At 40.4% G+C, this 11,327-nt stretch overlaps 1 protein-coding gene across 1 annotated transcript; it reads left to right on the forward strand.

The window, feature by feature from the left end:
• The first annotated feature begins 1,435 nt into the window (after positions 1–1,435).
• On the forward strand, positions 1,436–8,411 carry eif3ba (eukaryotic translation initiation factor 3, subunit Ba). The gene is made up of 20 exons (XM_036566745.1): positions 1,436–1,539; positions 1,700–1,916; positions 2,902–3,094; positions 3,571–3,690; positions 3,795–3,852; positions 4,512–4,640; positions 4,724–4,881; positions 5,131–5,262; positions 5,347–5,413; positions 5,522–5,568; positions 5,702–5,912; positions 6,023–6,095; positions 6,175–6,297; positions 6,410–6,488; positions 6,573–6,711; positions 6,813–6,938; positions 7,034–7,111; positions 7,215–7,323; positions 7,737–7,849; positions 7,950–8,411. Exons 2-19 carry the CDS (start codon positions 1,814–1,816, stop codon positions 7,835–7,837), a joined length of 2,046 nt encoding a protein of 681 aa, XP_036422638.1. The 5' UTR covers positions 1,436–1,539; positions 1,700–1,813; the 3' UTR covers positions 7,838–7,849; positions 7,950–8,411.
• The last annotated feature ends 2,916 nt before the right edge of the window (positions 8,412–11,327 follow it).

Here is an 11,327-nt window from a genome sequence, read left to right on the forward strand (position 1 = left end):
TTATAGCACATATTGAAAACTAATACACAACATTTGAACCATTAAATTTACCAAAAAGCTAAGAGTCCTGTACATACTCCTCTCTGCTCTTCCATTTGGGCCAAACCTGAAGTCCAGTGGTAGTGCCACACAGCTCCCACCTCAAGGGTCAGCCATCCCAGTGACTCACACAGCCCAAACAAAGTCTCTGAGGCTCACGGGCCTTGTGGCAATAATGCCTCCTGGACTGGTGGGGTCTTTGCTTAGCCGTGTCCTGATCACAGCAATTTCCGAACAGCCTGGCCATTAGAAGCTTTGCTGCAACTGCTTCAGCGTCTCGACCACACCAAAGTGTCCTTCGCCCAGCACAGATTACCAGCAGCTCCCACACCCGGCTCATTGTGCATCCGGAGGCTGTCCCAGCTGGCACAAAGTGCCTCAGCGGTGGGCCCATGTGGGGTTGTGTCTGCCCAGTCTGGTACAAGAGGGGGTAGGCGTAGCGCTTGGTACCCCCTTCCTCCAGGCTATGTCTTCTTTGTCATCCGCCTTTTAATTCGTTGACACCCTGCTTGACTTCTGCCAGCTTGGCAACTGTATCCCACTTCTGACACCAGTGTAGCATTGCAGCAAAAGAAGATGCAGTCTTTTTATTGATCCAGTCTCTTTATTGAAACAGCAGAAAGAGAGGGGAATTAGCACACAGGGAAAAGTGGGGGAAGGTCAGCAGCAGCCAAACCCAGCACGAAGATGGTATAACACTACCAGTTGTTGCATCATAATATCTTGGCCTTTATAGTGCACTACATAGGGAGTAGGGAGCCATTCAGATTCAATGTTAGAGTTAATTTAGAGTTCATTTGTTAATTTCATTTTTGGGGGTGGGGGTGGGTAGAAGAAGCTTTGATTTTGCAACCTTTGTCACAGACACTGTATGTATATATTTATACACAGTTTTTGACATAGTTTGAAAATGCCTGTTGTCATTTACATTGTGTGCAAATTTCACAGCCCAAAAAGTTCCACTGAGATACATTAAAAGTATTTTTTTTCCTTCTCCTGTAAAGTTATCACTTTGGAGATACGGGGTTTTGTTCCGCCAACAGCTATATATAGAGAGAGACGTGAAACCAAAACAGCTATAACTGTTTTATAACTGTTTTACAACTGAATGATCTGTGATGTCCTTACGTCCTTTGGAAAACATATTCTGAAGGAAGAGCAAAGCACTTTTTAAGAAATCACTTGGGGACAGGTCTAAACCTCTTAAACCTACTTTTAGACTTTGTATCTTACTTTTTATTATGAATCAGAAACGGTGTATCAATTATCTACCTTTACTCTTCGCGCACTCAGAGTCCTGTTCAGAAACATCGATCTCCAGAATACTCTTTAATGTAAACTGCGCGCGTATATGACATGGATATCGCGGGACTTGCTCCGCTACGTCACACGTTAGCCGACGTACAGCTCACGGGAAACGAACCTTCACGGGAAATACCAAGTTCACGAAAAAGGGGGAGACGAGTAGCACAAGATTTACACTGCTATAATTTACTGCTAGTAAGTGTATGAATGAGTTGTAAGGTAGTGTATGAAGATAACTTAAATGTCCGTACTGCGTTGCGCAGATTTATTTGAGAGATCAGTTGCTGTTGTCATTTCAGGCCCTCTGTCTTCAGATGGGTTTGGCTCACATGGCCTGTTCCTTTTCTCTGCGCAGGGTGGTTCGCGCCGGCTGCACCGCACATGGTCCTGCGAGGAAAAACGCTGGATTGCGATTATTAACATCAGCGGTACGCGTTAATTGCTCCTTATCGTCCACAACGACTCCTCGATGAGAGATACGGAAGACATGGACGCAGAGGTTGAGTTTGATGAAGGCGAAGAGCCTTCGTTCAGTGATCCGGAGGATTTCGTGGATGACATCAGTGATCAGGGTAGGTGGCTGTAAGAGAGCGGCCGGCTTCACTGAGGCCCGCCATCAGCCGCTAACCTTACGGGCATCACTCTAAAGCCTATTTAGACTGCGCAGCGAGTCTGTCTGTAGTCTGTAGTCTGTTGAACAGATTCGGCTTCAACACTGCTCGGCTTCTGGTTTACAGTAGCACTGCGACTGTAGTAGACAGGTTTCCCGGTCATTTTCATCCAGCGCAACGTTAGTTAGGCCATACGTATGATCCTGTTAACGTTTCCTAACAGCGGTCACACATGCACCGCAAGCTGTGTAATTTGGCCCAGAAAATCATGCTCTGTTGGTGCAGTAGGTTCATTTCCCAGCTTGCTAAGTCCAGTGTCTGAGCCTGCTGCCTTTATAAGCTGTGCATGCTAGCAAGCGAGGACAAAAGCTATCCGGCTAGGTAGCTAGTTATTCATGCTAGCGACTGAGGCGCGCCGAGCAGTAGAATCTGTCTCTCATGGCTAAACAGCTAGCTTAGTTACGCTAAGTTAGCGGGCTAGTAGGAATTGACTAGAGCAAGCAAACACTGCGTAGTCGTGAGCCTAATTTTTACCTTTAGCCTGGCGTTTCTGTTATTGAGGTTTTAAATAAACACGAGAAGTTTGAAGCGGAACGTTACGTTATCAGTAGTAACGTTATCTAGCTGACAATGTAACGGATGGGTTGATGCTTTCGATTTTCAGAAGCTTTTAAGTAAATGTTCACTGCTTTATTTTGTTTCTCTTTGGTTTAAGTCGGTGTTTTCCAATCCTGCTCATAGAGAACTGCATTACGCACCTGTTCTGGCACATTCATTTTAACCTAAGCAAAGGTTTGTTTCCTAAGCAGTTGTGTCAGAAGCTGGAAAGCCAGTTAAAATGTAACTGAAACACTAGCTCAAGTCAAACGTTTCAAGGTAAACTTTAGGCATTTGATTTGTGACTGTGTGTTGAGTGTTTATTTCATGCATTTCTTGCACTCTGCAGAGCTGCTGGGAGATATTCTCAGGGAGAAACCTCAAGAAGCTGATGGCATCGACTCTGTCATTGTCGTTGACAATGTTCCTCAAGTTGGACCAGACCGTTTGGAGAAACTCAAGAACGTCATCCACAAGATCTTCTCAAAATTCGGCAAAATAACCAATGAGTTCTACCCGGAAGCAGATGGCAAGACCAAGGGGTAAGTCCAAATTTGAACAATTTGCTGAAGGTTGGTATTTTGAAGGTGGACGGTATGGCAAGAGTATAATATTGCAATGCATCAAGAAATTTTCATGGTACACGACATGCCATGACGTTTATTTTTCCAGACATTTTATCAGTTGGAATAGAGAAGAAAGAACCATTACATTAAAAAAAAAAACAAACTGAGAATACAGTGAATACTTAACTCAGTATTTGACATACTGTGTTGCACTAAATCCAGTTAAATGGGATTAAATTTGAGCTTTTTATCATGAAACATGCAGTTGGTCAGTGTTCTGACACTATGCACAATATGTTCAGAAAACCGTACTGTATTGTAATGTGACGTAGTTTAACACAATGGCAATATATATTGTCACACACACACACACAGTAGCCCTGGCCAATAATAAATATAGTATAAAGATGTAATGGTATGTGTATTTCTTATGGATGTTCTCCATTGTTTAGGTACATTTTTCTGGAGTACTCTGTTCCAAGTCACGCACATGAAGCTGTGAAGAACGCTGACGGCTACAAGTTGGATAAGCAGCATACGTTCCGTGTCAACCTGTTCACTGACTTCGACAAGTATGTTCACTTAAATTGAGAATTTTTATGGGCTTTTAAAGCCACTTATATAGATGTTAATGCTGAAATGCTTTATTAAATGGTCTCTGGATTTTTTTCTGCAGGTATATGTCAATTAGTGATGAATGGGAGCCTCCTGAGAAACAGCCCTTCAAAGATTTTGTGAGTATCTTTGAGCAAGAAAACAGCTGACTTAGATGACCAGTGACTTGTAGTGAAAGTAGTTTATGCATGATGAACTTAAATATAACCGCTATTAAAGTTCTCAGCACATTTGTGTAATGCATTATTTTTAATCTGTATAGTGCTTGTGATTGTCTTGTAAAATGGTTAAAATTGGTTCTTGGCCTCTTTTAGTACTTAGTACAGTTAAGCTCTGTGTAGTGTTGAGGAGTAGGATACATGTAATAACAGATGATTTTCTTAATGTTAAATGCTGGTACATGTTTATGTTCACATATGAACAATGTTAAAAATGACCTAATAGCATCATTTAGATAAGTTGCTTCATTGATTAGACTGATTGTAACTGTATTTGTCAGCAGTCAGGTTGCTCTAATGGTGTAGTCCTTGGTTGTTCCAGTTTACCTTCTGTACTTGTTGACATGGCAACTACAGTAACAAAGCTGAATCAGCCTGTAAATGTTGGTCCACTACAACCAATAAAAACATCAGTTCACAGCCCACATGTGCAAATGTGTGAACATGAGCAAGCACACAGCTGGTGTCAAATACGTTTATCAGTACATCCTCCAGAAGCTATGTGGTATGTGTCTTGAGTGTGTCCTTATGCATGTTCTGTGTTTCTGATGAATTCACAGGGAAATCTGCGCCACTGGTTGGAGGACCCTGACTGTCGTGATCAGTACAGTGTGATCTACGATTCTGGTGAAAAAACTGGCATATTTTCCAACGATGTCAAGGAGCCCATTGAAGTAGAGGAGAGAGCGGTGAGTCATCTTACTTTTTCTTTGTCTCCTTCTCATGTCTTATACTCTTATATGCCTCGTAACATTTTCTGTTTCTCTGTTAGCGATGGACAGAAACATACGTGCGCTGGTCTCCTAAAGGTACCTACCTGGCCACGTTTCATCAAAGAGGCATTGCGCTTTGGGGTGGCGAGAAATTCAAACAGATTCAGAGGTTCAGCCATCAAGGGGTCCAGCTGATTGACTTTTCCCCATGTGAGAGGTATGTACAAACCTGCATAGCCAAATGAAGATGTTGGGGTGCAATAAGGGGTATGATTGTTCCGCTTGAGAGATAATTGTTGAGGGAGAATTTTTCAAAATTGATTTGGAACAGGTGTCCTTGTAAAATTGTAATTGGTAGTTTCTCTGGTAGTAGGGCTATAAGCATTGTTCAGTGTCATTGGTATTTAAGGCAGGTGCTTTTAGTTCTATGCTGTCTCATAACATTTGTATTTGTAATTTCTTTCAGGTATGTGGTTACATTCAGTCCTCTCATGGACACAAAAGATGACCCTCAGGCCATTATCATCTGGGATGTGTTGACTGGTCAAAAGAAGAGAGGTTTCCATTGTGAGAGTTCTGCCCATTGGCCAATCTTCAAGTAAGTCAAACAAAATTTGATGATTTATTTATTTATTGACTTTTAACAACTTGGGTGCATTATAACTTTCAATTATATTTTAAGGTGGAGTCCAGATGGGAAATTCTTTGCTAGAATGACTCAGGACACTCTCAGCATCTATGAAACACCAGTAAGTTTCTTACAGCAGGCTTTGTGTTTTAGAGACCTGATCATTTACGTTTTGTTTTGCATTTCTCAAATGATTCAACATATATTGACTTTTTTTCCCCTCTTCTAGTCAATGGGTCTTTTGGATAAAAAGAGTTTGAAGATAAATGGAATTAAGTAAGTTCAATAAAATACTTCAACTTTTAGAGTAACATTGCTTTTTCTTCAATATTGAGCATAAGTACCAAACATTTAGATGAAAAACAAGCTATTTGTAATTGCTTGTACTAATTGTTAAATGTGTCTACAGGGATTTCTCCTGGTCTCCTGGTGATAACATCATTGCGTTCTGGGTGCCAGAAGACAAAGATATTCCAGCAAGGGTGACCCTCATGCAGCTTCCATCCAGGAATGAGATCAGAGTGCGTAATCTGTTCAATGTGGTGGACTGCAAGCTTCATTGGCAGAAGAACGGTGACTATCTTTGTGTAAAGGTGGACAGGACTCCTAAAGGAACACAGGTAGTCAGCTCCTCATTGATGTTTAAATAGTTCAAAACTTTGCAGTGTTGACAGGCTTTTGGGTGAAAGGAGGAGATCTTTTGATCTAAACTCCACTTCCTTTGCTTCAGGGAATTGTCACAAACTTTGAAATCTTCAGGATGAGGGAGAAGCAGGTTCCTGTGGATGTGGTGGAGATGAAAGGTGAAAAGAGAGAAAGCTTCTCTGTGTTCCTGGGTCTTTTATCCTTTCTCTGGCCTAATGCTTTATATCCGTTTTACAGAGGGCATCATTGCCTTTGCTTGGGAACCTAACGGTAGCAGGTTTGCCGTGCTGCATGGCGAATCCCCCAGGATCAATGCATCCTTTTATCATGTGAAGAGCAATGGCAAAATCGACTTGATCAGTGAGTAGCTTATGCTTTTATATCACATTTGATTTGAATGTCATTTAGGGGAGCACACCTTCAAAGTATGCTAGAAAACTGAATTTTATTTTAATCTTTCTTTTTTTTTTAGAAATGTTTGACAAACAGCAGGCAAACAGCATCTTCTGGAGCCCTCAGGGCCAGTTCCTTGTCTTGGCAGGGTTGAGGAGGTTTGTCCTGCTAAACTTCTGTTAGTAGATTAAAAATACATTGTCCCCTTCCCCACACACATTCACTCTGTTTATTACTGACAGCATGAATGGCGCTCTGGCATTTGTGGATACCTCTGACTGCACCATGATGAACATTGCTGAGCATTACATGGCTTCAGACGTGGAGTGGGATCCTACAGGCAGATTTGTGGTGACTTCAGTCTCTTGGTGGAGCCACAAGGTCCTTATAAATCTTTATGTATTTGTGTAATCTATTAGGAGAAAAATGTTTCCAGTTTTTCAGTTATCCTCTGACTCCAAATCTAATTATTGTTTGCCCAGGTGGACAATGCCTACTGGCTATGGACGTTCCAGGGCCGTCTGCTGCAGAAGAACAACAAAGACCGCTTCTGCCAGCTTTTGTGGAGGCCCCGACCACCTTCTCTCCTCTCTCAGGAGCAGATAAAGGTGATGCAGAAACTCGCGCAGTTTGGATGTGATTATACATTCAGTGCTTGAACCTGGCAAGCGCTTAGCTGTGCTATTTCTCTGATTTTTACCAGGCCATCAAGAAGGACCTGAAGAAGTACTCCAAGATCTTTGAGCAGAAGGATCGACTCAGCCAGTCCAAGGCTTCAAAGGTAGAGCTTTGAGATTATCGTGTTTTAGGGATTTGTGTTTGTTTATCACGTTGATCTGTCATTTGTATCCAGTGTACTGACTTCAAGTCCATGTGCTTTGCAGGAACTGGTTGACAAGAGGCGCGCAATGATGGAGGATTATCGCAAGTACCGTGAGGATGCCATGAAGATGTACCAGGAGCAGAGACCCCTCCGCCTTGAGCTCAGAGGAGGTAGGTTCATTGAAGATCTTTAGTGCCTGCTGAAGCATTTTTTTTTTTCCTAATTTATGCTCCACAAAAAGTGTAAAGCTCACAAACAGACATGAAAAGAGGAAGGTACGAAGTGCAAACAGGACTATTCGCATGTCGTCGCTTTCATGTAGGTAGGACTTGTAGGCAAGTATGTAGAGCTCATCCTACCCATGTAGCCTTGTACTCATTCATTAAATATAGCAAACCTATCTGGGTTGCAAGGAGATGATGAAACAAGGAAAGGGGACTTGCCTATTTGGACCTAGTGCAGGCTCCAAAGCCTAATTTTCAAACATGAAAAGCAACTGTTTTTACTTTGTGTTCAAATGTGAGTGTTAAAGCATGTTGATCAGTACTTATTGGAGTCACTTTGGTACATGTTTGATTGATAGGTGTGGACACTGACGAACTGGAAAGCAATGTCGATGACTGGGAGGAGGAGACCATTGAGTTTTTCATCAATGAAGAAATCATTCCAATCGGCGATCTGTAGTCCCAATAGCAGGTAATGTCTTAATGTCTCTTCAGTAAAGTTACAGACCTGAGAGCTGTGCCATATCATTTCAGTACATTACTGAGTCCTGTTTCTGTTTTTCCTCCTGCAGAACAGTTTTATTTTTGAGGAGTGTGGTTGCATTGGAGGGAAACAAAATCGGGCATCTCTCTCCAGCGTATTCCTTGTTAACATCCAGCCAAGTGCCTTTTAATACTGGTTGCTGTGGAAGGAGAATTTCGTGCCACTGTTGGCTGGCATTGCTTTTGCCACCTTATCCAGCTCTGGGAGCCACCACCCTGCCGCCGTCACCCTGACCAGCACTTGGCGGGTTTTCCCTCTGGTTATTGCCTTTTGAGTTGAACGTTTACCTCGTCAGAAGGCCATTACCATGACCCCGCATGCCATGAATTGTTTTTACATCACCACATGGACGGAAGACGCTTTGTTTCTAGAGATTTTCCTTAAGATTAACATGTACTCTAGCGTGCACTACAGTGGGCTGTATCCTCCTCCATTCAGATTACCTGATATTAAATGCACAACAAGGTAATAAAGTATAAAAGAAATTTAACCTTCTGTCAGATTTGTTTTCTCAATAAAAGCTGGTGTCTGAAGCTGGGTGCTTCTTTTATGATCTGTTGTTAATGGTCATGTAAATCTTTCAAGACTTGCTTGATCCTTCTTGGCTTAATTCAGGTTTCAGTTCAGTCTGTGAATGTGATTATAAATGCTTGGCATTTTGAAGAAGGATCATTTGCAAGTCTGTTTGTTTTCAGTGGTAGTTAAAAGAGGATTTTTCCTGGATTCTTGTGCATTCCATTTGTAGTCAAACATGCAACACATCTGTGAAGTCAGTAAATGCATTCATAGAATTACTTTAAAATACAGTGGTGTTTTTCCTTCTGAGTCTGTGATCAGAGTCAAATTGGGAAGTGCTCACTTTGGCTTTGTGCCCCATTGCTTTTAATATGGTCTCATTTAGTGAAGTGCTTTAACCACAGCTTGCAAACAGGAATGATTAGGCAGAAATTATGTATCTCTCTGGTGACCATTTTGTTTTCAATAAATTTATGTACTTGAGGGTAGCAAGATTTATTGCAACACTAAAGCTGCGCTAGCGGGTTGTTCTTTGCCTGACAGCTCATCCAAAATCAGAGTAAGGATATCAGTATTAGAAACCATGTTGGACGTTTTACTTATACATAAATGTGGGGATTAAATTATATCTGGACTCTGAATGATACTAACTTCCTTAAACTGAAAGTTATTAGGGCTGCTTAATCTGAGTGTAGTCTTCAGATTAATCAGCTAACAATCTATTAAATGCAAAAAACACGTGAGATGGATAGCCAGGCTACATCAGATCAATACTATATTGCAGCAAGTTAAGCCACTGTGTACAGTTTGAAAAAAATTATTTAAAAAAAATTGACAATGGTTAACAATGGTGTTCCTGAAAATATCTGATTTTGTATTAGCCCTGAAATGCAATATAAATGTCTTCTTCAGTTAACCTGCCAATTTTGCAAAACTCCTGCATAATTAAAAGGCCATTCTTTTGCTGATGTTGCTTACAGAAGCAATTTGGAACTCTTCAGTGAATGATTAAACTGATGATAGGCACTGCGCTTCAGCATTAGCCAGCCCCACTCTGAGTTTGCATGGTCTACCACTTCGAGGTTAAGCTGTTGTTGCTTCTAGGTGCTTCCATTTCACAATAAAGGCTTTTACAGTTGAGAAGGCCTGATCTAGCAGCTCAGAAATTTCACAAATTCACTTGCAACAGAAGTGGCATCCTGTGACAGTGCCACATTTTAAGTCACTGAGCTCATCAGTACGACCCATTTAACTGCCAGTGTTTGTCTATCAAGACTGCAAGACTATGTGCTTAATTTTAACTGTTAGCAATGGGTGTGACTGAAACACCTGAACTCAAAAATTAGGAGGTGTGTCCTAATACTTTTGTCCATGATTGAACTTCTAAAATGCACATTTGGGTGCAGCATCCTATTTAAACGGCTCCCAAGAAAGTTATTTGAACGTTTTTACAGTTTCTTTTTCTAAAATTTTACTTTCCCTTGTATTGGAAATGGGGGTAGTTGGGACACATTAAAAACAAAGCTTGTGGAATTGCCTTAATGACAATTTTACATTGTGGTCCCAAGTGAAATGAAAATCATTGCTAAATTCTTCATAAGACCTAATACTTGCATTTGACCATACTCCCTTGTCAAACCATTCATAACTGAGGAGTGATTTGTGTGTGTAGAATATATCTACTGTTCCAGATCGGAGTGTTATGAGGGGTGGAATTGTGACTGCAAATCATTTTTGAATAAAATGAAACCTTTTGGTGGAATAAAGACAATTCAATTTGTAACTTTCTCAAATCTAAATCAAATTCCAACATAAAAAAAACTGTTCTTTAGGAATGTGAAACCAAAAGCTGTCACAGTCCATAAAAAATATTTGAACTAGTTGGTTTTCATTCTTGCGTTAATACTATCAAAATGAATGGCTTTAAATCCTCCATCCTCAAAGTTCTTCACTATATCAGTCTTTCTAATTAAAGCAGTTTTCTTTTTGCAGACATATATTTAAAGGTAATTTGATTTATAGTCTTAATAGCCCAATTTGGAATAGATATAGAACACATTGAGTAGATTCATCTTGAAATACTCATTTTTGTCGAATATATATGGCCCAATAATGAAATGTCTCTTTGGAATCAAGCACTCAACTGAGCCTCGCATTTGTTCACTTTCCTCAGAAGATATTCAGAAACGCTATAGTTTTCTTATCATCTTTGGATAGTTGAATGTCAAGGTATTTCACAGTTGATTTAATTGGAATGCCATGGACTTCCATTAGAGGAGAGTCATGAATTGGCAGTAGTTCACATTTGTTGAAGATTTAGTCTTAATCCAGAGGTTTTAGAAAAGAGTTCTATCAAGTGCATCACTTTGGGAACTTGCCGACTGTTTCATTAACAAATAGCTGTATAATCAGCCATTTGACTAACTGCAAACTCTGCCAAACACATTTAATTTGTCAAAATCAGAGTTTTTGATAATGAAAAGGAGACATGAGATCAGACAACCTTGATTTATTCCTTGTCTTATTTCAAATCTAGGCTTTGTACCTTTAAGTAAAGAAACAGAGTTATTAGTTCCCTATATTTTAGAAAAGTCTAGAAGTAAAATATAACCATCCTTACTCATGTGATTGTTGAATAACAAATCAAATAACACTGGAATGTTTTCATGAATTGATATGCCTTCATAAAGCTAGATTGTGTTTTAGAAATAACTGAGAATAGACCACTTTTCAGTCTATTTGCGTAGATATGAGTTAACAATTTATAATCAGCATTAAATAAAGTTACTGCCCAAAGGTTGTATTCTGGGGTCTTTCTCTGTTTTTGGAACTTGTTTTCATTGTGAGTGGGAGTGACAGATTATCTTCGGTTAGCTAGCTGTCAGGAAAT

Source organism: Colossoma macropomum, unplaced genomic scaffold (genome assembly GCF_904425465.1).
Source record: "Colossoma macropomum unplaced genomic scaffold, Colossoma_macropomum, whole genome shotgun sequence".
Classification (NCBI taxonomy): Eukaryota; Metazoa; Chordata; class Actinopteri; order Characiformes; family Serrasalmidae; genus Colossoma; species Colossoma macropomum.